Genomic DNA, 26,397 nt, shown 5'->3' on the forward strand with positions numbered 1-26,397 from the left:
AGTGGGTTGTAATACCTTTGCTTCCAAAACAACAAAGGTCATATAGTTAAAATAACAGGATATGTAAGAAAACTTTAAAAAGAGATCATAGAATCAATTTCTAGTCTCCTTAAGAAGGATAATTATTAGAATCTTAATGGAGTTAATAATATGGTTCCTTGGAGGAAAGTTAATCATTCCATAAAGATTTGCCTTTTCTCTCTCTCTGTCTCTCTCTCTCACACACACACACACACACACACAGACCACACACACACTCACACACTTGGCTGGCCCCCAGTATATTTTCTGAAAGTATTTTACATGAAATAATAACTGTGGTATGTCTAATAAAAGAACCCAGAATCACCTGGGGAAGCTCATTAAAAATGCAGATGCCCAGACTCCAGCTTCTGAAAATCGGCTTTCACAGAAGACAGGGTAATAAAACTGGATTTGTGCATTTTGAAAGTCCTCTCCAGAACAATCTGATTGTCACCAAAATTCATAAACCACTGTCCTAGAAGGCTATCAGTGCTTTATGGGCCCTTAGTATGGGATAGTCTCCAACCCTATTGTGCATGTGAATAACTTGAGGATCTTGTTAAAATGCCGTTGTTGATTTGCTAACCTGGGTTGGGGGCACAGAGCGCACAGCTCACCAGCCTCCACGTGATTCCACCATCAGTGGTCTGTGACCCACTTTGAGAAGCAAGGATGGCTTTTTCCTCCAGCCCAATGGTTCTCAACCTTCCTAATGCCCCAATGTATTTTCATTGTTACAAAGGTGTCACGACCCACAGGTTGAGAACCTCTGCTCTAGCCATTTTGTAGGGTTACACCTGTCAACTCAGCCACATGGTAATTGTTTTGAGCACTCTGATAGATACTAGATTTGTGGGAGGTAGCACTGTGTTGCGAAGATAGTTCACCCATGAAGCATGGCTGGGCCATTCAAGATGGGCTTGGCTGTATGCCTTTTTTTGTAACTTCCCCTGTCCCTCCTCATGGGGCTAACATTTATTTGCATTTTAGGAGATGTCTTCTCCTTCAAGAAGCCTTGCCTGCTATGGACATGTTATATGGTCTCATTGCATACCATGTTTACTTTAATCATAGGTGTTATCATCTTGGGTTGTAATTATCTTCTTTCTTATCTGCATTTTGGTAGTATCTTAGAAGGTAAGAATCTTGAGGGCATTATTCATTATTGCATTTCAGAGCCCATAGCATGTAGAAGATGATCAGTTAACATGTAGTATAATTACTTAGCTAATTAATCAAATGAGGTAGTGTAAGCAAATCCTCATGAGACAACTCCATTTCCTTATATGAATTCAGCACGGACCTTTGGCTGAGTGAAGAAAGAGTCCTTGGTTGGTTGTGGCCCAGGATCTTTTGGCAAGATGATGACATTCATTTGGGCTCTCCTCAATCAGAAATAAATAGGAGAACTATTAGTCAATCACAGCAGGGAACAGGCCTGGCTCTAAAATGCATCAGCAGAACACTTACATGGACACAGAAGCACTTGGCATGGCCCTGGTTTCCCTTCTTATTAAGTACAGGATTTAGAAATCACTGGCATAGCCCAGCTCAGCTGGACCTGCCGGGAGCAGAGGACATGGGAGGCACAGCATCACAGGTGCGTGGGTCTCAGCCCCAGCCCTCGCTCTGCTTCCACACATGTGCTTACCTCCGTGAAATTGCAACCAAGCCTATACATAGTGATCATTTTTAAGTTTAACCAATTGTCTTGTGACTCCACCTCTCATGGGGCCAGAGAACTGATGGTGAAATAGAGTGACTGGCAGAGGCAGCTGCGGAGTTGCTTACTGAGTTGGGCAGGACTGCTGCCTTTGCTGGGGAGACTTAGTTGTCTCTGATGTCCGGTGTTTAAAAGGAGCAATTCTTTTCTACAGATACATTAGGAATTCCCTGTTTATTGTGATACCTTAGTAATAATCTCATATCCAAAAGAGACTATGAAGGAAGAATAAACAGAAAGTAGTAAGTCTAGAAGTGCCTGTTGGCCCAGGCACTGAGGAGAGTTGCGACAGTCCCTTGGGGAATGTTCAGTTTTCTCATATTATCATTTATTCAGCCCATGTTTGCTGTAGATCTGCTATGCACAAGACACATTTTGGGTTGTAGGACATACAGAGATCTTTGTGCTGCAGTCTCAGCTCTCAGGGAATTTTAAGTAGCCAGTGGTTTGGAAACCAAATGGGAGCTATTTCCAAAGCAGCACTGACATGGCAGCCCAACCACGAGTTTCTTCTCCCCTTTGTTCTCCTCCCCACGAAGGACTTGAAGCTCCAGCTCTGCGCTGAAACTATTTGCCTCCATCCACTCTCCAGCTCCATCACCAGCGTGGTCTTTACTCTGGATTCGGGGTTGTTTGGGGCTGCTCCCTCAGCACACAGGTATTAAAGACGTCTTTTTTGCACTATCTGTCAGCCTTTCTTCCCCGTTTCTTCACTTCCGCTTGCTTTGACCGCCTTCAGTGGGGCTTCCTCCTCTCCAGCTCAGATACCCCAGAAGCCAGGAGTGCTGACCTCATAGAATGCCCGTCCCCTTAGAGCAGTTATTCTTCAAGTGTGGCCGGCAGACCTGGGTGTTCTGGATGCTTTCAGAACAAAATGATTTTTATAATCATATTAAGACATTATTCATCTTTTTCATCATGTTGATATTTGCATTGATGGTGCAAAAGCAATGGTGGATTAGCATTCAAGGTAGTGACACCTCACTGTACTCACTGTACTAGGAACCACTGTGTTCCTCACTCATGCTTTTGACTTAAAAACGCTATGCCAGTTTCCTATAAGGATGTCCTTGATGAAGCAGTAAAAGTTTGAATTTTATTAAATTTCAAGTGCCTCTCTTTTTATTATTCCTTGTGACAAAATGAAAAGTATAGATAAAGAACTTTGGTTAAGGGTGGCGCCTGTGGCTCAGTGAGTAGGGCGCCGGCCCCATATACCGAGGGTGGCGGGTTCAAACCCAGCCCCAGCTGAACTGCAACCAAAAAATAGCCAGGCGTTGTGGTGGGCACCTGTAATCCCAGCTGCTCGGGAGGCTGAGGCAGGAGAATCGCGGAAGCCCAAGGGCTGGAGGTTGCTGTGAGTCCTGTGACGTCATGGTACTCGACCAAGGGCGGTAAAGTGAGACTCTGTCTCTACAAAAAAAAAAGAAAAAATTAAAAAAAAAAAAACTTTGGTTAAACACTGAACTGCAGTCTTTATTTCAAGAAAGCATTTGTACAAAAATGTTTAAATTGCAACATGAACTAAATTTGTTTTTCATGGAACATCATTTTTATGTTGATGACTGACAAAATATGGTTATTCAGACTTGGATATTTAACAGACATTTTCTAGAAAATGAACAAGTAAGTCTGTCACTTCAAGGAAAACAAGTAACAATATTTGAGCTTTCTAGGGAAAATTAGAATTTTGAGAAACTCTCATTTGTCACTGTGGATTTGACAGCTCCCTGACTTAAGAACTCCTTTAATGAGATCATTGGCGATGTTAATAAGTGTGATTTTTCAATATTATATAACAAAATGTGTCAACATTTGGAAGATCTGCATAATTCAGTGATTTGATATTTTCCAAATGATGGATGCAAGAAAATCACACATGCATAAAAGATACGTTTAAAATGCAAAATAAACCAATAGATTCTCATGTAACAGTATGAAACGTTCACTGCCATGGTTTCTGATTCTACGAATTTAGCATAATATCAAAGAAGGATATCCCAAATTAGCTCATAAAAGCTATTAGAAAAGCTTTTTAGTACCTTTTCTAACTATGTATCTGTGTGAGGCTCAATTTTCACCACATCTTTCAATCAATACATCACAACAGATTGAATGCAGAAACTCCGATGGGAATCTAGCTGTCTTCTATTAAGCTCAGACATTACAGAGAATTCCAGAAATGAAAAATAATGCCACTATTCTCACTAAATTATCTCTGTCTTTGAAAATGTGGTTATTTTTTATAAAAGCATATTGTTTACATTAGTATGCAGTGGGTTTATTGTTACTTTAAATTTAATAATGTACAAAAGTTTAAAGTTTCTCATTTTTAGTTTCTAATGTAGTAAACACCCATAGATAGGAGCTATAAAACAAAATATTTTTAAACTCCTCAATTATTTTTAAGAGTATGAATGATTCTTAAAACAAAACCATTTGAGAATTGCTGCATGAGGCCAGATGCTCTTAAATCCTGATGAGGGCCTAAATAAAATTCTAGCTAATTAAAGCTTTGAGAGTTATTTTAACCAGCCTATCAAAGGATATGGTGTTTCTGAAATGATCAAATTTTCTGGGCCCCTGCATCACTCAGTTGGCTACTTTTTTGGCAACCAAACCTCTTTAGTATGTCCTACTGGAGTGGTGGCAATTATTCCAATTACGTGAGAACACTTTTGGCATTATCTTTTGCCCCAATTCCCTACTATGGTAAAGGTTCAGTGCAGTCAACTTAACTTTTTTGGATTAAAACTATGCAAAATGTTTATAAATCTGTTTGTTAACACTTCTCTGCTTAAAACCTCAATAACAATTGTATGTGAGTCTTTCCAACATGGACACTCCACATTATGTCTTATACATTATATATGCATATGTATATATGTTTACATTATATTAGAGTTTAAAAAAGCATAGAAGTAGGGAACTGGAGGGAAGTCCTTCAATCTCCAGATGTGGAAAATGAATCCCTGAGATTTTAAATGTCTCGCTCAAGGTCATCTGACTATAGTGCCAGAATTAAGAAAAGATCTCTGGGGTGGTGCCTGTGGCTCAGTGGGTAGGGTGCCGGCCCCATGTACTGAAGGTGGCAGGTTCAAACTTGGCTCTGGCCAAACTGCAACAAAAAGTAGCCAGGTCTTGTGGTGGGAGCCTGTGGTCTCAGCTACTCAGAAGGCTGAAGCAGGAGAATCACCTAAGCCCAAGAGCTGAAGGTTGCTGTGAGCTGTGATGCCACAGCACTCTACCAAGGGTGACAAAGTGAGACTCTATCTCTAAAAAAAAAAAAGAAAGAAAGAAAGAAAAGATCTCCACCTTACTAATACAAAATTTTTGAGCTATAGACACTCCAGTCCTATAGCAAAATAATTTTTTGAACTCCAGTCCAGAACGAAATAATAGAACTTACTCATTTTTGAAAGGTTGCATTCTTGTCATTTGGAGAACATTTTATGTATATCTTCTTATCTATAGTTTTATTTATAAACAAATCGGAAAAAATAAATAGCTTCATCTACTTTAGTCAAATACAAGAAAACTTCAGAGATCTACAGCTATGGAGAAAAGGGGCATTCCAGACACATAACATTTTGTACAGAAGACAAAATCAGGTCTGAAATGAAAAAGTTTTGGTAAAAATACCAGCACAAGTATAGTATTTAAGAACTTCAATTATGAATTCTGATCCATTTCCCTTACTTTAATAATGTGGCGATACCTCAGAGCCAATTATACTTTTAGACATCAAAACTTCTACTTTAGCTATTTGGGATGTACTCTTTCAAAGGTGTTTTCACATGTTTTTCTGCATCTAATTTGTTTGCTAAAATGATTTAAACATTTCAAATGACTTAGAACATTATTTTGCTCAAGTGCAGCAGGGGCCTTTAGTCCTATGGAACCTACATTATGAGGCCCAGCATTCTGAGTCTTATGGCAGTGGGGAAGATTTTCATGTTTGGCTTTTTATCATTTAACTTTAGTGTTAGTATTAATTTTATCATCTTCTTTTATACAGGATGCATGTTTGTCTCCCCATTTCTAATTTTCTGTAAACCAAACAGCAAAGGTTACTAGAAATGTGTAAAATTGATCAAATAGACTAAGGAAAGGATTTAGACACTTCCAGTAATGTACAGAAGTTTTAGTGAAATTTATTTCTTACTGTATTTTGACAACTCAAAAGAAAGTTGAGATCTTGCTTAACAGGTTCTTTAGGTCATCAAATTCTTCCCTTTTTTTTTTGAGACAGAATCTCAGGGTGCTATGGGATCATAGCTCATAGCAACCTCAAACTCCTGTGTTCAAGTAATCCTCTTGCCTCAGCCTCCCAATTAGCTGGGACCACAGGCACCCACCACAACACCTGGTTAGTTTTTCTATTTTTAGTAGGCATGGGGTCTTGCTCTTGTTCAGGCTGGTCTCGAATCCTAGCTTAGGTGATCCACCCACCTCAGCCTCCCAGAGTGAACCACCATGCCTGGCTGGTAACCAACTTCTTATGAGCATAAGAATTACTTAGTTAAAAGTTGTATGTCCAGTTAATAAAAATAAACAGAAATTTGGGAAACTCAAATACTGAGTCCTCGTTCTGCTCTCTTTTCTTAATAATCCTGATGAGAGACCACTTGTTTATCTTATTTTAGATTTTACATGTACTTTTCCTAAGAGTTCTTTAAAAAGTATTTTTTTCATATTCTGTGTAAATATTGTGGGAAAAAAAATCTGCCTATGGTTCAAAAACTTGTATGCAATCTTTCATAATTTAATCCAACAATAAAAAGTCGACATGTCCTACATAGGCTTTGGTTCATCAGTGTTTTCCTGAAAGAGCTAGGGTGTTTATATTCTTCTCAGGAAAAAAGGACAGCAGAGAATACCATTCCATATTTGTCCTTGCTAGTTTTCCAGCATCATTTGGCTGCTTTAGAACAGCTCATAGCAGTGACTTTGCGGCATGGTTTCCCCCTTCGGAATCACACTGGTATGCAGATTCTTAAGAATGTGACCCCGGGGATTACAGCCCTCATTCCTGTCAAAGACTATTATTTTCCTGTGAATTTTCCAAGGTTACTACTAGGAATGCTTTTTACTTTTATGGTGAGTTGGTCCATAAGAGTAAAGACAAATCATGCAAAAGAAAGTTTTTTCTCTAGTATTTGGACATATTTTGGTGACAAGAGCAGGAAGGCCCATAATCTTCAACCCAAAAACCCAACGTGAGAATAGGCTATTTATTGAGCTTGACTTGAGGTACTAAGTGTAGAATAAGTGTGACTTCTTGCTGTCATTATGTCATAGTGCAATGCATTGCCTTTTTTTATGTTTAGATAGACAAATACTCACCACTGTGCTGCAGTTGCCTGCAGTAATCAGCATAGTAACATGCTATACAGGTGTGTGGCCTAGGAGCAATAGGCTATACCATATAGTCCAAGTGTGTAGCAGGCTAGACCATACTAACCTAGGTGTTCCTCTAGGTTAGTATGAGTACACTCTAGGATATTCACACAATGACAAAATCTCCTAATGATGTATTTCTCATTACTAAGTGACATATAACTGTTAAGTAACCCTCCTCTTTTCCCTTCCATGTTTGCTCTTGATTCTACCTTTCTGTATCAGTTCAAGGTTCATTTGCAGAAAATAAAAAAAAAAAATCTCTTTAGTTATTTTAATCAGAAAGCAATGTAATAAGAGTTTGTAGAATTGTTTGAAAGATCTGGACGGAAGCTGGTTGTAGTGGCTCACTCCTGTAATTCTAGCATTCTGGAGGCTGAGGCAGGTGGATTGCTTGAGCTCAGGGGTTTGAGACTAGCCTGACCAAGAAGGAGACCCCATCTCTACTAAAACAATTGCTGAGCATGTGGCTAGCATGTGGCTAGCATGTAGTCCCAGCTACTTGAGAGGCTGAGGCAGGAGGCACTGCCAAGGCCAAGAATTGAGGGTTGCAAGCTATGACTCTATGGCACTCTACCCAGGGTGAGAGAGTAAGACTCTATTAAAAAAAAAAAAAAAAAAAAAAAGATCTAGCCGGGCAGACTTGGGGAAGGGCCTCCAGCAACGACTTCAAAACATGCTACAGAACTGGCTACCTATGGGATTGGCAACATTTGCCACAATCAGGAAGCTAGGGAGTCAGGAAGCCACTAGAACCAGCTCTGTGTGCAGGACTACATACTTTAGCTGTGATCTTGATTAAGAAGCTGCCCGTAGAACTGCTAAATGCAGAGTAAAATCACCAACCAGACCTGCACCAGCAACACGGATGCCTCATGTCTGCTGTGGCTCTCTGCTTGCCTCAATTCCAATCACAAGTTTCTTGGAGGGGCACCTGCTGTGTTGGTGCTCTTTCACCCCTGCAACCTAGCTGAAGGAGAGTCTGAGAAATGTTATTTTATCTTTTCAGCCTCTGCCACACACAAGATACACAAGAAGGAGCTTAGGACAGAAGCTGAACAATCCAATCAAAGCTTTTGTCTTCTCCAGTGGCCGTTGATTTACTCGACTATTAGTAATATTTCTTATTTATCTACCTTGTTTCTAGATATTTCTGAAGTCTTTTTTCCATTTTACTGTTTGAATTTCTGTACTTTCCAGGATGCTTTTGCTTCCAATAAAGATCTACTTGAGTTATTGTTTTTTTGTTTTGTTTTTTGGCTGGAGCCGGGCTTGAACCCACCATGCTAGGTATATGGGGCTGGCGCCCTACTCCTTGAGCCACAGGTGCTGCCCTTGAGTTATTAATTTTATTCCATTGTATTCCAGTTCTTGTTGTTGTTTTTGTTTGTTTTTTCCCTTTTCATTCTGAAAGTGTCATATCACTATTTGCTGTTGATTTCCAGAAATGTGCCACTGTAAACAGGAATTACCAACAACTTGTGAATAGGGCTGCTGTTCAGGATCTGGAAAGCAAGCCCTACCAAAGTGGAATTATTACTTATTTCTGGGACTTTAGCAACAGTCCTCTTTGCTTTTGCTGTGTTTCCAGTGACCATTCTGACCACTACACAGGTATCAGCTGCAGAATGCAGAGCTGCCTGAGCTTTTGGTTGGAGAGCCTGCTGGGATTTAAGAATGCTTATTAAATCTTCTCTTCCAGGCAGGGGGTAGTTTTGCCAAATACCTGAAATAGAAAGTTGAGGAAGCTGAAGCTTCAGAAAGAGCTGATATTTCATAGACTACTTGACAGTTTCTGACAAAAAAAATCCCTGAAACTTCCATTGTTGCCTGAGATCATCTCTTTCACCCTCTTTCACCGTCAGGTCCCTGAAAGTTCATAGCAGGCACTGAAAATAGACCCATATGTGACAAGCTAGATTTGTGCTAAGTTTTTCCCTTTTTCATACATTTCAGTAGCTTGTAGTAGTGAAATTTAAGGAAGAGATTGTCTTGTTTCTAACACTCTGACCTTTTCTAAGAGTATTTACCAATGAGTTGTACGTGAAAATGCAGCCTCTAATTTAGTTCTCCTGGCAGTAAGCTGACGTAAGTGATACGCTGTATACACAACACAAAATAGTTTAAGTATAATATTTATGAACATTCAAATCTGGGGGCTACTTTCTAGTTAGTCCTGAAGAACTAAGAAATGAAGAGATAATAACAGAAGAGTAAAAGGAGCTGTTTTCATTTTGCAAAACTCAATTAGTATAGTGAAACTCTTCTCAGATTATCTATGAAATGTAAACAATATTAAATTTTCTAGAGAAGTCTTAACTTTCCATTTTCCTTTGGTTATAGTAAATAAATCTTTTCCGGCATAGATCAAGAAGTGGTAAGCAAAGGGACATGGTACTGTATTGGGTGCATGTTTATATTAATGGTATCTCTAAGTTATGTGCTCTGATTCAACCGGCAAACACAGAGAGAGAATACAGGGTTTCATGGCAGGAACTCATTCATGGTCTAATGTATTAGGAGTGGAATGAAGTCTTGAAAGGCTTATGCTTAAAGGAGGGGAATTATACTGTGTACTCACATAGGTGTGTTACATCAAATCACAATTGGCAAAGGGAATTTTGAATTGGTGACACATTGAGTTGTAATATTTAAGAATATTTGTATACATCTTTGAAATAATGAAAAAGGAAGAAGAAGAAAAAGAAAGCAGAACAAAACCTGTCTTCCCCCAGTTGCTAGTTTGTGGACAAACCAGGCAAACATTTCTCACCTCTGCCCAGTCTCTCTCATTTCCTCCAGTTTGTGCTCACCACCCAGCCTGCTGTTGTGACACTACCTTTGTACCCCCCCCTCACTTTCCTCCCTTCACTCAAGGGCTTGTGGTAGAGAATTCAGACTGATTATTAAAAAGGCAATTTGTGTAATGGTTAAAAACACAAGTTCTGGATTTCCTCAGTTCAAATTCTGGTACTAGCTGTGTGATTTTAGACAAAGTGCCTAACTTCTCTGATCCTTCCCTTTCTTATCTGTAAGATGAGTGTAGTGGCAGTCCACCTGCACGTGTACAAGAGGAAGCACATTTATACTTCTCAGAGATTTTGTAGGTATAAATGATGTAAAGATGTAAAAGACTTGGCATAGCAAATGCTCAGTAAAAACAAGCCACTAATATTTAATTATTTGTATTACTATTCATGTTGGGAAGCAAAATAAACGAGCTTTTCTTCTATGTTTCAGTTGTGAAACGTGTACTAACTGAGGAAAAGAGAGATACAGCCAAATATCTGGATAAATTGGGAAATAAATGCAGATGTTTTCAAATATCTTACAGACTAAGCACCAGAATTTTTATAGCTTTTATTTGCATTTGGCATGTTCCCTGTGTGTACGTGTGTGTGAGTATAGAAAGCCAACATACTGGTATCCACTCATCCCTTCTGGAGCACTTCTTTGAGCTGTATGCACATCTCAAAACTTTACATGCATTATTTCTAATCCTTATTAACTAGACAGAAAAAATGTATTAGACCCATTTCATACTTTAGCTAAAGCTTAGAGTAACTCATCTAAGTTTAGACAGCTAACAGGCATTGAAGCCATACAGTTGGAACCCAGGTCTTATTCCCTGAGAGCTGGTACTCTGTCCCACTATTACCTGTATTTTATGGATGCAAGACTAATGGCCTAAGGAGACTAGTTGATAAGTTCACTGATTGAGAATTGGTATCAATACTAATGATTTGCGTGCCCAGACTCCCAAACTCGGTCTTACTGTTGACAGTGTATTTCATTTTTACAAATATAAACATTTTTAAGAGTTAAAATTTTTACTCAGATATGTGTATGTAGTAATGCACAATTATACAAATTATAAAAATATGAATGTGTAATATACACAATATAAAGTAAGGATCTTATGTACACTGACACATGTTATCCCTCTTAGTACTACTGGAAAGAAAACTGCATTTGATGATGTTGGAGATTGCAAAGGCTGGGTTTGGGCATAAGACGTTGTGCCATCTTTATTTGGATTAATAGTTTTATGAAAAGTGGAGAAAGATCATCCTTCAGAAAAACATTTGGGACAAGGAAAATAGCACCATATTTAACAAGGTTCTTGAAGGAAAAAGATTTCCTGTTCAGCCAATGTAAAAGGTCACCTGAACACAATCATAGCAGTTGATTCTGAATGTTGACCTCAGCATGTACGTGCGGAAGGAAGGACTCTTACCAGAATATTTTGGCTCACTTGGGTGCCATGAAAGGCTCCACTGACAAGCACAGTGATGAACTGCACATTACCTGTCAAGCAACACAAGTTTGGATGACGGCACTGTCAAGTTGGGGATTTATTTATTTTCAAAGAACCAATTTTTTCACATTGTTCTGCAAACCTAGTGGAACACTCAGAACTTATTGATGATAAAGGGAAACTTCATGTAAGGTTGTACCTTGGTGGGTAGGGAATATCATGATACATCTATTTTATCAACATAAAACTTCCTTGGTCCTCCAAAGGATAAATTTTCTGTTGGGATTCTAGCACTTCTGACTCCATTGAATGAATGACATGATGCCTCAAAAATATGCTTTAATATATACCTAATCTTTCCTTATGAATATATTTCAGTGAATAAAATATGAATAACTCTATGCCTAGCATAAATGTTCATTGTTGGATATCTTTTTATCCTTGACTTATTAACAACTCTTTTGTGACCCTTCATTTGAAATATTTCATGCAAGACAAAACAAAAATCAATGTATATTTAACAGTTAAATAGCTATTTTCTAAATCAGGTAAAAATTCTCTTTCTGATTGCTTTGGTTACTTCCTTGTAGCCTTAGAAGTTTGATTTCAACATTTTGCAGTAAATTAGTATGTTCTTTCCCTCACACATATTGAAATTGATCAGGAAAGGAGGCCTTCTATAGATTATGATTTTTGATAATAAGAGGATGGGCCTCCCAGAATAAAACTAACTGAATCAATTTAAATTTCAATGATACCATTGCTTTAGCACATAAAGCCATTATCTTGCTTTCAAGAATATCATTTAAAATGTAAGTTCATTTGGCAATATAAACTTTAAACCCACATCAGTTAACATGTTAATTATTATTTAAGACCCTCCTAGGAATTAGTGGGCAGCTATTAGAGATAAAATGAAATATCAGAAATGAGCCTGGCTCTAAAAATGTTCTTCAAAAAATGCTACTTTTCTGCTTTTGATTTCTCTGGGCTCAGAATCTTTATTTTAATAGAGAGGGTCACCCTTGGTAGGAAAAAAGGCTAGAATAGCATCCAAAAGTATGTGATCATGACACACAGTTCATTGAGAACTATCTATTAAGCTCATATTATAAAATGAAATCTAAGCACCTTAGCATCACTTAGGGTCCCAGCAGGAAATAGGTGGCATTCTGGAAGAAGTAATCCAAGATAATGTAATTCAGGCTCTATAGATGAAAGGGAGCCAACAAATGATAGAGAAGCACCCAGAAACCCAGAGATGTAAAGCAGGAAGCTGTTATTTCTCTTAGGTACAAAGTGGTCATATGTGTTATTGGAACCTAACAAGAGTCAAGGCAATGGCAGAGGGGCAGGCTGGCGAGACCAAAGAGCAGAGCCACTGCCAAATCATGGCCCAGCAGGTGGAGCAGGGAGAGCATAGGCCCTGACCTCTTATTTCCTTGCTCTTTGATTTCTACTGCTGCTTCCTATTGACCAAATCCAAGCAGGAGCCAGAGCACAAGGAAGCCCAGCCAATGTGGATTCTAGAGCCCAGTCCTCCTCTCCCTAACGCTCCCATGCCACCCGTCACACACACAGGAGAGGGTGGAGAATGGCCTAGAAAGGCAGATGGAGAACAACCCAATACACCTCTTGTCATAATCAGAATTATACAAAATATCAGTCCTTAGTTATTCCTGAGGAGTAGACGAGAACCATCTGCCATTATTCTACTTCTCCAAATTTCTCTTCTTCCAGGATCTGAAGTTCTTTCTAGCTTTATGTTATGTTATTGTTCCATGTCTTTCCGTGCTAGAATATGATGTGGTCCTTATTGCAGGAAATTCCAACCATAAAGAAATTGTTGAAAGGACAGAAATGGAATTAAGTATATGGATGGCTAATGAGATCAATAGCATTGAAGAAAAAGCTTTTTATTTTTATATTTTTGAAAAATAATATCTTCTTTCTTTCTGTTTTGCTAAAGTTTGCTTGGTATCATGCTTGGTTGGTGCCATGTCTTGAATAGTTGATTTCAACAAACAGTTACCTTGTTAACATATTCCCTAATATTCTGGCGCCCTGATCTCCTCTCTGTACTGAGATGGCTTTTATCACCCCGTTAGCTGTACAGATCTCTCCTCAAACCATCTGCTTATCCTACATCTCCTTAGAAATGAGAGGGACCTTTACAATTTATTTTAATGGTAGACATCACTTTCTCAGTGGAGTAAAATTTCACAGTGGAAATAATTTCTTAATATACAATCAATGTAAACATCTTCCCCCATTTTTCTCTTTTCATTATTCCTTTTATTCTGGTTCCTTTACATTGATTTACTTTCTTTTTTCCTGTTTGCTTACAATGCTGTGAATTAAAAATTGACATTATGCTACATAATAAATTGAGATATATATGTATATCCATATATGTTTGGGGAGTTGTAACATGTGTTTAAGAAAGTCTTACATATGTTAATAGGTAAATTAAAAATCAGGGCTGGTTTTACAGTTTGCAGATCTGTTTACCTCTGTTTCTCAGGGATGGTGGCATGCTTTTTACTGGTTATGTTATTCTAACTATGCCTTTTTTGCTCCACTCAGATTCGAAACCAAAGCAAAGCCTCCGGGTCTGGGCTCTGTGAGGGAGATGAAGTGGTTTCTATCAATGGTAACCCCTGTGCAGACCTCACATACCCTGAAGTTATCAAGCTCATGGAAAGCATAACAGACTCTCTCCAAATGCTCGTCAAAAGGTACCACAGATTTGTTGGAATACATATTTTTCTCTTGAAATGAGATGGGAACTATTATAGCTTCAATCACAAAATGCATTCATACAGGAATTGGGAGTGCTTTGTAGAATAGTTAAACAAAACAACAATGTTTGAAAAATGAGCAGTTTGGCTGGGCTAGGTGGCTCATGCCTGTAATCTTAGCACTCTAGGAGGCTAAGCTGGGTGGATTGCCTGAGCTCACAGGTTCGAGGCCAGCCTCAGCAAAAGTGAGACCCCCAATCTCTAAAAATAGCTGGGTATTGTGGCAGGCACTGCAGTCCCAGCTACTTGGGTGGCTGAGGTGAGAAAATCACTTGAGCCCAAGAGTTTGAGGTTGCTGTGAGCTATGACGCTACAGCACTTTACCGAGGGCTACAAAATGAGACTCTGTCTCAAAAAAAAAGAAAAGAAAAGAAAAAAAAATGGTCAGTTCTCTTCCACTAAACTTCCTGGTTAATTGAGAATTAAGATGAAAATCTTTGTTTCAAGCACTTTGGTAAAAATCTGAGGTATTTTATACTACTTCCTTAAAAAGTTTGGTATATTGAGGAAAATCAGTACTTCTTTGATAAACGAAGATTTTGTGATGAATCAGGATCACTCAATTATAATTCCCAGATTCTAAGATGAATTAAAAATGTGTTTAAATACTAAACCATTATGCTGCATAATTTTTTGCTTAAAGTGGATGCTAAGAGAAGGAAAAACAAGAACAACAAAAACTTAAAAGCAGCCAGATTCCTGCCTGCCAGGATCTCCAGAAAAGCCAATCTGGGGGTATGGATGAAAGCAGATGATTAGAATAAAGTTTTTGCACTATCAGTGTGAGTCATTTGTGAATGTGTAGTCTCTCCAAATACTACCATCATCACTTAGCTGTCAAAACCTACAGAAGATGGGGTCAGGTGTGGTGGCTCATCCCTATAATCCTCTGGGAAGCCGAGGCAGGAGGATTCCTTGAGCTCAGGAGTTTCAGGTTGCTATGAGCTAGGGAGATGCCACAGAACTCTATCCAGGGCAACAGAGTGAGACTCTGGTAGAGGGGGAGGCTGGCTAGACCAAAGACTAGAGCTGCTGCCAAATCATGGCCCAGCAAGTGTACCAGGGAGAGCATAGGCCCTGAGAAGGAAACTCAGCCAATGTGGATTCTAGAGGCCAGTCCTCCTCTCCCCAACATTCCTATGCCACCCCTGTAATGCCAGCCTCCATGGAGAGGGATTAAACTAGCCCCCAAAAAGAGCTTAACAAGAGCAGCCTGGGAAACAGACCACCACTCTGCACAAAGATCATTCACCATAGAATTGGACTATGATAATCACAGGGGAATGGACAACACAGATTAGCTGTATTACAGACTCTGGGGAATGAGACAACACAGATTAGCTGTATTACAGACAAAGTGCACCTGCCTCTCCTTGCTGGGTTAATCTTCCAGAGTAGGACACAAAAGCCTCATCTAGGGACCTCTCCTTCTGATTAAGTAGGTGAATTTTCAGCAAAGGAGAACAGGTGTGCTGCAAACATACCTGCCTTGAGCTGACAGAAGAGGTTTCAAGTGAGAAGAAACCAACAAAATAACTCTGGCAACATGAAAAACAAGCTAATTTGACATTTTCAAATGATCACCATGGACCCCAACCAAAAGGAAATTATTGAAATGTCAGGAATGGAATTTAGAACATGGATGGCAAATAAGATGAGTGGGATTGAAGAGTCAATTTAAAACCAACACAGAGAAGGAAAACTGTTTTAGGACATCAATAAAAAAAAAAATGAAAACATCACTAAAGAGCCAGACAACATAAGAAGCAATGTAACATATAACACAACTTAAAGAAATTAAAGTCATTCAGAAAATTACAAAATACAGCAGAAAGCTTCAGCAATAGACTAGAAGAAAGAATTTCAGAGTTTAAAGATAAGGATCTCAAACTAACCCAGTCAAAATGCAGAAAAAGAATAAAGGAGAATGAACAATTACTCAGAGAAATATGAGACTATGTAAAGCAATCCAGTATACAAATTATATGTTTCCCTGAGGGAGGAGAAGAAAAAGCAAGAAGTAGAGAAAACTTATTTGATGGAATTATTATATTGAAAACTACCCTGGTATCACCAGATATTAAAATATTCAGATACGAGATAGTCATTGAACACTGGGAAGATTGACAGCAAATAGAACATCACTATGACACATAGTCTTCAACTTGGACAAAGTCAGAATGAAGGAGAAAATTCCACAAGGAGTAAGAAGAAAGCAACAACTAACCTGAAGAGGAAAACCCATCAGGCTAGAGGAGACTTCTCAGCAGAGACTTTAAAAGCCAGAGGGATTCAGACCCCATTTTTACTTTTTTTAAATGAAACAACTTCCAACCAAGAATTTTGTATCCTGCAAAACTAAATTTCATAAATGATGGAGAAATAAAGACTTTTCCAGACAAGCAAACACTAAGGGAATTTGTTACTATTAAACCTGCCCTGCAGTCTCAGAATTGCACCATACATGGCAGATAGCATGACAGATATCCACCAGTATAAAAATATCTGAAAGTTAAAGCCCACAGCTCATATAAAGCAATAGCACAAAAGGAAAAGCAAAACAAGAAGGTGCCATTCAACATGATGAACAGAATAGTATACCACATAATACTAGCTCACATTATATGTGAATGGTCTTGATGCCACATATAAAAGGCTAGATGGCCAAATGGATGAAAAGGCACAACCCAAGTATATGCTGTGTCCAAAATACATCAAACTCATAAGGACTAAACAGAAACTTCAGGTAAAGGGATGGAAAAAATATATTCCATGCAAATGGAAAACAAAAGTGAGAAGGTGTAGCAATTCTCATATCAGATAAAATAGACTTTAAATTAACAATGGTAAAAACAGACAAAGATGGTAATTATATAATGGATAAAGGATAAATTCAACAAGAATATGTAGCAATCTTAAACATGTATGCACTTAACAGAGGAACTCCTAGATTCATTAAAAAAATTCTACAAGATCTAAAAAGAAATTTAATAGTAGCATACTAATTCTGATGACTTCAACATCCCATTGATAAAGCTAGACAGATCAATGAAGGGGAAATCAATAAAGAAACATTGGATTTAAATGGGACTCTAGAGCAATGGGATCTCAAAGACATTTGCAGAATATTCTACCGCCCAACACTGAATTATTCTCATCAGCACATGGAGTAGTCTCCAAGATTGATCATATCTTAGGCCACAAAACAAGTTTTAGAAAATTAAAAAAATTGAAATCATACCATGTATCTCTTCAGACCACAGTGGAATAAAACTAAAAATCAATTCCAAGAGAAACACTTAATTCTACACAAGATCATGGCAACACAACCTGCTGCTGAACAATCCTCAAGTCAATGATAAAATTAAGAGGGAAATCAAAAGATTCCTCAACTGATCGACAAAAAGGACACAGACTATCAAAATGTATGGGATACAGCAAAAGCAGCCCTTAGGGGAAAGTACATAACCTCAAACACCTGCATCACAGAGAAAGCTCACAGAATAAGAACCTGATATCACTACTCAAGGAACTAGAAAAACAAGAGCAAACCAAACTCCAAGTCAGCAAAACTCAGAGAAGAACTAAACAAAATGGAAACAACGATAAAAAAATACAAAAGATCCATTAAACAAAATGCTAGTTCTTTGAAAAGTTAAACAAAATCAATAGACTACTAGCCAGATTAACCAGAAATAGGTTAATGAAGAGAAAGGACTCAAGCTCTGTCAGAAATGGAGAAGGAGACAATGTGGAAATAAAAAATTTTATCCATGAATACTACACAAACCTCTATACATACAAATTAGAAAATGTAGAGGAAATGGATGAATTCCTGGAATCACACAATCTTCCAACCCTATATCAGGAAGCAATAGAAATCCTGAACAGGCTGGGTGTGGTGGCTCATGCCTGTAATCCTAGCTCTCTGGGAGGCCAGGGCAGGTGCATTGCTTGAGCTCAGGTGACAAAGTGCTACTCTGTTTCAAAAAAGAAAGAAAGAAAAGAAAAAAAATCCCGTACAGACTAATAACAAGTAGTGAGATTGAAAAAAAAAAAAATCCTCCAACAATTAAAAAAAAAAAAAGCCCAGACCAGACAGTTTCTACCTACAAAGAACTGAGGCCTATGCTACAGAAATTATTCCATTACATCTAGAAGGAGGAAGCCCTACCTAACTCATTTGGTGAACCTGGTATGACCTTGGTTTCAAAGCCAGAAAAGGATGTAACAAAAATAGAAAACTACAGACCAATATCCCTTATGAACATAGATGCAAAAGTTCTCAGCAAAATACTATCAAAAAAAAATTAAATAGCACATCAAGAAGATAATTCATCAGTCAAGTGGGTTTCATCCCAGGGATGTAAGGATAGTTAAACATGTGCAGATCAATAAATGTGGGTCACCATGTAAACAGAAGTAAAAACAAAGACCTTATGTTCATCTCAATAGCTGCAGAAAAAAGTGTTCAATAAAATCTAGCACAATAAAAAAAAAAAACCTCAACAAATTAGGCATAGAAGGAACATACCTCAAAATTATAAAAGCCACATATCTCAAACCCACAGCCAACATCATACTAAATGAGAAGAAATTGAAAGCATTCCTCCTAAGAACTGGAACAAGGAAGGGTGTCCACTGTCACCACTTTTATTCGACATAGTACTGGAAGTTCTAGCTAAAGCAATCAGGCAAGAGAAGAAATAAAGGGTATTCAAATAGGGAAAGAAGAGGACAAATGATGTCGCCTTGCTGACAATATGATTTTGTATCTAGAAAGCCCTAAAGACTCCACCAAAAGACTTCTAGAATTGATCAATGAATTCATCCAAGTCTCGGGTTACAAAATCCATGTATGCAAATAATTTCTATATTTATAACAGTCAAGCAGAGAGTCAAATCAAGGATGCAATACCATTCACAATCGCCACAAAAAAGTAAAATACCAAGGTATATTTTTAACCAAGGAGATGAAAGTCTCCACAAGGAGAATGAACCATAAACCACTAATGAAAGAAACTGCAGATAACACAGATAAATGGAAAAGCATCCATGGGTCATGAACTGATAGAATCAACATTGTTAAAATGTACATACTGCCCAAAGTGATTTACAGATTCAATGCAATCCTCATAAAATACCAATGTCATATTTTGCCCATGTGGAAAAAAAAATCCTAAGCTTTATTTGGAACCAAAAAGAGCCCAAATAGCCAAAGAAATCTTAAGCAAAAAGAACAATTCTAGAGACATCACATTACCTGACTTCAAATTATACCATAGTAACCAAAACATCATGATACTGGTATAAAAGTAGAGACACAGGCTAATGAAACAGAATGGAGAACCCAGTAATAAAACCGTCTACCTATAACCAACCTGATGATCTGTGACAAAGTAGACAACATATACTGGCGAGAGGAAGCCCTACTCAATAAATAACACTGGGAAAACTGGATAGCCACATGCATAAGAATGAAACATAGCTCATATCTCTCACCATATACAACAATTAATTCAAGATGGATAGAAGACTTAAATGTAAGGCATAAAACCATACAAATTCTAGAAGAGAATATAAGAAAAACTCTTCTAGACATTGTCCTAAGCAAAGCGTTTATGACTAAGACCCCAAAGGCAATTATAAAAACAACAGATTAAATTGAAAAAACTATACAGCTAAGGAAATAGTCAACAGAACAAATAGACAACCTAGAGAATGGGTGAAAATATTTGCAAACTATACATGTGATTGAATGGGTTAGAATCTACAAACAACTCAAACAAAACAAAAGGAAAAAAAACATTAAAAAGTGGGCAAAAGACATAACAGCAGTTTTTCAAAAGAAAATAAGTGGCCTATAAATATATGAAAAAATGTTCAGTATCACTAATCATCAGGGAAATGCAAATGAAAACCTTACCCCTGTCAGAATGGCCACTATTAAAAAGTTAAGAAACAATAGATGCTGGTTTGGATGCAGAGAGAATAGAATGATTACACACTCTTGGTGGGACTGCAAATTAGTATAACCTTAGAGAAAACGATGGAGATTTCTCAGAGAACTAGAGGTAGACTTACTATTCCATCCAACAATCCAACTACTAGGTATCTGCCCAAAGGAAAATAAGTCGCTTCATCGAAAAAACACCTGCACTTGAATGTTTATCATACCACAGTTCACAATTGTAAAGATTCGTTAGTAGACTAAGAAACCGTGGCATGTATGTACCATGGAGTACTACTCAGCCATGAAAAGAAATTAAATAATGTCTTTTGCTGCAATATAGATAGAAGTGGAGACCATTATCTTAAGCTAAGTATCTCAAGAATGAGAAAACGAACACCACATGTTCTCTTCAATAATTGGGAGTCAAGCAATGGGCACACATGAGCACAAAGAAATGTAAAGACCATTGGAAACCAAGAAGGGGGGAGGATGGGAGAGGGTAAGAGATAAAAACTGACTTTTCTGTTACAATGAGCACTATTCTGGTGATGAGCACACTAAAAGACCTGACTTAAGCTTTATGCGAGGTATCCATGTAGCAAAAACATCTGTACCCCCTTAATATTTTGAAATTTAAGACCTATAGAAGAGAAATTTAAACATAAAAACAAAAGAAAACCACCAGGGCAATAACAAAAAACTACAGCATTGGTATTTTTATAGTGTACAAATCATGGTACAGTCCATACTGATTTTGGACTGTAGCTGAAGCCCTAACCATTGCATTATAATAAATCCAGTCTTCCTAGAGAACAGCTTTTAGGAAGACGTCAGAAGGCATCTCAAAATGAATCTCAAAGCCCTCTAGGTTTTTCCACAATTCTGCAAGTTTAATTCCATTTTGAATTAACTATTGCCAAAATCTTGTGACAATAAAGGAAATCTGGCATTGTTCTTATAATCCCTTATCTAAATACTTAACCAAACAAATCCAACATTTAAGGCCTTAGAATTCTACTTCTTTATAAAGCTGCCACTCACTTTTAAAATGGGCCCAAAAGAAACGTTGCCAAGTATAATCAGTGTTTGCATTGTCACATATATAAACCTCGGAAGTATTTGAAAATTTCTATCCTTTGTAAAGGTTCACTGCTGCCTAAAATGGGAGAAATCTCTTTATAATTTGTTTGCTTTTTAGTATCTTTATTGATTTAACGAGGCCAGTGTGTCTGGAACACATTTGTTGTTTGGAACATCCCTAGAAGTTCTTGTTTTGATTATGAAGGCTGTCACTGGGAAAGTTCCGGATGGTTTAACATTCAGTCCCAGGACATACTTACTTTCGGAAATAAACAAACTAATTCTTTTTTACTTTTAATATAGCTTTAATAACTGGAATAATAATTATTATTTTCTCTTCATAGTATGACTTTTTACAAAATAAATCATTAATGAGATTCAAAGCATAATCTCAAATTAAAATCATATCCAAGCATTGTCATCACCCATTGTCACCACAACAAAGTGAATATCTGAACACCGTTTCCTGCAATTAAATATTTCTCTCACTCATATCACTGCCATCTATCCCTGGAGGACAAATGTTTTACTTTTCTTGGACTATTGCCCAGAGGACAAGATTATTTTAAAACTACTCCTTTACGTTTCTGTTATCTTAAATTTTATTAAAATGATAAGGCATACAAAGTAAATGATTATGTAATTATGACACATAAATTTTGACCTTTATAGACTGAAATGAGTATTTTAATTATAAAGCTTTTCTCTCTTTCTCTCTCTCATGCTTTTATGATTTTTATTTACATTTTACATCAGCTACCAATAAATGTTAACATTTATCTAGCCCATTTGTCTGTATTCCAGTCTATAAGGCTGCAATGAATTGGAACTACCCTCTTAGCAGCTCCATAATTGATTGCTAATGTAATTCAACGTGATTTCATCTATTTCCACCCTAAAGTCTTCCTAAATTAAAACTCTCTGGCCTTTTGACACCGTTAAATTCAATTTAACAGGGTGTAGTTATCATTTTTTCTGTAAGAATGATCTAATTTTCTATCATTGTGTTTTTTAAATACCATATTATAATTTTTTATTTTTTTTATTAAATCATAGCTGTGTACATTAATGCGATCATGGGGCACCATACACCGGTTTTATAGACCATTTGACACATCTTCATCACACTGGTTGACATAGCCTTCCTGGCATTTTCTTAGTTATTGTGTTAAGACATTTACATTCTACATTTACTAAGTTTCGCATATACCCTTGTACGATGCACCACAGGTGTAATCCAAACAATCACCCTCCCTCCACCCACCTCCCCTTCCCCCTATTCTTGGGTTATAACTGGGTTATAGCTTTCATGTGCAAGCCATAATTAGTTTCCTAGTAGGGCTGAGTACATTGGATAATTTTTCTTCCATTCTTGAGATACTTTACTAAGAAGAATATGTTCCAGCTCCATCCATGTAAACATGAAAGAAAGTTTCCATCTTTCTTTAAGGCTGCGTAATATTCCATGGTATAATTTTTTAAATACTATATTAGCAGGAAGGTTTTCAGATTACTTACATAGAGAAAGCCGCATTTTGTTTGATTGTTAGTTTTTGTATAGTTTAGTTTTGCCAAATGGAGTCAAAAGCAAAGTTAGGGAATATTTTGAACATTGGTCTGAAATTCTACCACATAAATTCCAAGGTCAATTCCTTTGAGCAAAGTAGAAGTAGGGGCTCACTCCCTTCCACTGACCATCCCTACATTAGTCATGGTACATTTTCAGGGAGGAGGAAAGAGGCAGAGATACCTACCACTGCTTCTTAAAAACAAAAAGTGCAAATATAAGAAATGAAGGCATCTCCTACAGCTATTCTGTGAATGATAATTCTCTTCTAAAAGCATTTAGAGTTTAAATGAGAGTTTTAGAAAGAAGTTGTTTAACTCCAAAATGGACCTTGCTTCCTCTCAGAAACTCAAATTATTTGCAAAACCAACTGGAAATGGTTGAAGTCAAAGAACTATAGTAATATATGGCACTGGGCTCCTTAGCTGAGAGATAAAGGAACAGTTTGACTTCAGATATCCTGAAAGTAAAATGTTCCAAGAAAGAGGTTCAAATGGAAGAAAGGGAGACATCTCAGATTATAAATACTCTATGACTTAATGATCCATTGCAGCATGGAAAGGATTTCTTTCTACACAAGAGTACTGGGCTGGGGTCCACTTATTACAAAACACATGCTCCCTGGAGCTTAAGAAAACAGCTTCTATTTCATTCCTTTCAAGAAAGTAGATCCTCTAAAAGGATTACCTGACTTATTTGTAAGTTGAGAATGATCCAGAGCTGCTGGATATATTTATGTGATTTTCACCAAAACTTGGTCAATTAGACATTGAAATGCTTTGTCACTTTAGAGCAAACCCATATGGGAGAGACCCAAATACCTACAGATAAAGGGCATCCATGTAGCTACGATCTGGGATTTTTAAACATAAAGGCTGAGTTTAGGACATATTTAGTTTTCATACTCTTTTGTAAACATTTTTGTTGTGCTTTAAAGAGAAGTTCATTTGGGAGCTCTTTAAATAATAATATGAACATGTTGCCAATTTCTGTTTTTAAATATGTTGCAGTTGACATTTAGGGGGAAATATTTTGAAATATATCATGTATTAGACATCATAAAAGTGTCATGGAATTCTTTGGCAGGTGTAACACACTGATTTACAGAATTATTTTTCTGTGTGCAGACCATCCAGTGGAATAAGTGAGGCTTTGATCTCTGAAACTGAAAACGAGAACCACGAGCATCTCACCCATGAGGGGTACGTGGAAAGTACCACCCTGCAGATTCAACCAGCCACAAAGACCCAGTACAGAGAGTTGGTCATCACCTCAGTCAAGAGTGGAGTTCCCCCAGCTGGGGACCAAAGAAGTGGTCCTGGTTGTACAGAGAACTTAAAAGAAGAAACAAGCCTGTGCTTCCAAAGGGCTTCCCAAACGCCTGACTCCCAACAAGAACTCTTGGCAGAAGAAGTTATCTTAAGGGAGAAGGCAGAAGCGGGGCGGCCAGCCCAAATGATCCAACTACAACTGTCCCTTTCACAGGAGACAGAGAAGGACACTGGTGGCCCCACAGTAACTCTCTTGGGAGCTGAAAAATCTAAGTCTCCTGACCCAGACCCTAACTTACAGCAAGACAGAATTGTCCACATAAATTCAGTCCCTACTCATGAGAAAGCAGACACTTCTGTGAGGTCCAGTAAGATAATCCATATCTCCAGTGGCAGAGAGTTGAGAGTGATCCAAGGCAGTGAATCAGGAGACGCGAGGCTGCCCCGGGTGGAAGTGCTCCTGGACTGCTCTGACAGGCAGAAGACAGAAGGGTGCAGGCTTCAGGCAGCAAAGGGGTGTGTGGCTTCTCCAGGGGAAGGAGGGCAGTCAGAAGCACCTCCTTCTCTGGTATCCTTTGCCGTCTCATCAGAAGGCACAGAGCAGGGAGAAGATCCACGCTCAGAAAAGGATCACAGCAGACCTCACAAGCACCGAGCGCGGCACGCACGTAAGTCCTGCCCTGGGTCAGGTTCTGAGCGGTCAGAAGGGGCCTGGCAGTTGAGGGTATTTAACTGCTGCTTTGCTTGCATGAAATTTTTTCAGATCTTTTTCTTAGGTTTCTCATTGGCTTCTTAAAAATAATATGGAATTAATGCACAAAATAACAAATGTGAAATGGTGGAGAATATCAATTTCTGAATGGGAAGTAATAAGTTTGAACTTCATAGTTGATTTAAATGTTTTCCATGAACTTCTTTTTATCCCTGAAGGCACAGGAATTGTTAAAGAAAATAATATTGTCCATGTTTCTTTTCAACTTGTTTTGGAAAGCTATACTAGTTCATGGTAAAGTAGTCTAAGAGAGGATTTGAAGTTGTGTGGATTATGAGTTTAAATGTCAAAAACTGCCGAGTCTGCTGCTAAGAGGTGTCTTTAAAACACAAGCTCTGCCACTGATATTAAAAGCAGATCCTCATTTTGAAAAAAAAAAAAAAATCATTGCGCAGCTTGATGATGCTTGCAGAAGTGAGTTTGACAGACAAGGACATGTGTCATACGGAGCAGTTACAGGATCCCCTCCGTTTTGTAGGTCTTCACTCGACTGCAAAGTGTGCATCTACTCTAGACACAGAAGTCAGTCTCATGGCTATGTGGAGGCAATTAACTGTCCCCAAACTGAAAATATATTCCAATTTAAGCCTTTGTGTGGTATTTGGTTTTACCCAGAGGAGTGAGGAAAGAAAGGAGAATAAAGATACAAATTGAAGTTCGGTGTTAGGAGTTTTTGTTGTTTTCTTTCTTTTCTCTTTTTTAACTAAAATTTCATTTGAGGATGTAAAGGCTGACAGGCAAAGGCACTTGAGTGTGTGAATGCTACATGGGAGCAGTGCATTTGGACATTCAAAGTGGTATATGAATATACTATATGAATAACCTATTGTTATTCCTTTCAAAGAATATTTTTAACATAACCCTTTGTAGCTGTGTTGGCAAGTGCTGTTAATCATTCCTCCCTTATACTTTAAGCATCTGTAGGCCATCTTCACATTTATAGCATATTAAACAAGAGTATTAAGACACCATTCACATACTTTACATATTGGCAGTGAAGTTAGCAGCAACTGTGCAACTGTGACTGTCAATTTAAAAAGTTGTATAACACTAGGAAAAATAAATTACACTTAGGAATCACCACATTTTCTAGGATCTGTACAAAATTTGATCATCAGTGAATATCTGTAACTTTGATAGATAAGAACATGTATAATATGTCCTTATTAAATAATAAAATCATTTCCTCTGATTATATTTTATTGTCAAAAATGAATCATTACTTGAATGTTTTTACAATGACAAAAAAGTTCATTTTCAATCAAAACATTCAAAAAATTTTTCTGTATTTTTCTTTTAATTATTTTGAGGAATTAAAACTTTTTGTAAATCATACTTATTATCATTGAAAGTATAATTATACTTAACTATAAATTATAAATTACGGATGCTATGAACTAATTTGCCACCAATTTATTCTTGATAAAATAAGAATGTAAAGTTAAATGTAAATTTTCACTTTATAACTGTCATAATCTTGTTTTAAATGACTTAATTTCTGCATCCATTTTTGCATACAGTTGAATGACAAGTCATATAATTTTTAAA

The 26,397-nt window shown here is 37.6% G+C and overlaps 1 protein-coding gene across 1 annotated transcript in view; it reads left to right on the top strand.

Annotated features, from left to right (window-relative positions):
* The window catches only part of SYNPO2 (synaptopodin 2), a 186,566-nt gene that overhangs the window by 124,166 nt on the left and 36,003 nt on the right, over window positions 1–26,397 (top strand). Inside the window, exons 2-3 of the mRNA XM_053572509.1 lie at window positions 13,992–14,143; window positions 23,934–24,745. Of these exons, the coding sequence (XP_053428484.1) occupies window positions 13,992–14,143; window positions 23,934–24,745 (964 nt within the window). The remainder of the gene's footprint in view (window positions 1–13,991; window positions 14,144–23,933; window positions 24,746–26,397) is intronic.

Source organism: Nycticebus coucang, chromosome 1 (genome assembly GCF_027406575.1).
Source record: "Nycticebus coucang isolate mNycCou1 chromosome 1, mNycCou1.pri, whole genome shotgun sequence".
Classification (NCBI taxonomy): Eukaryota; Metazoa; Chordata; class Mammalia; order Primates; family Lorisidae; genus Nycticebus; species Nycticebus coucang.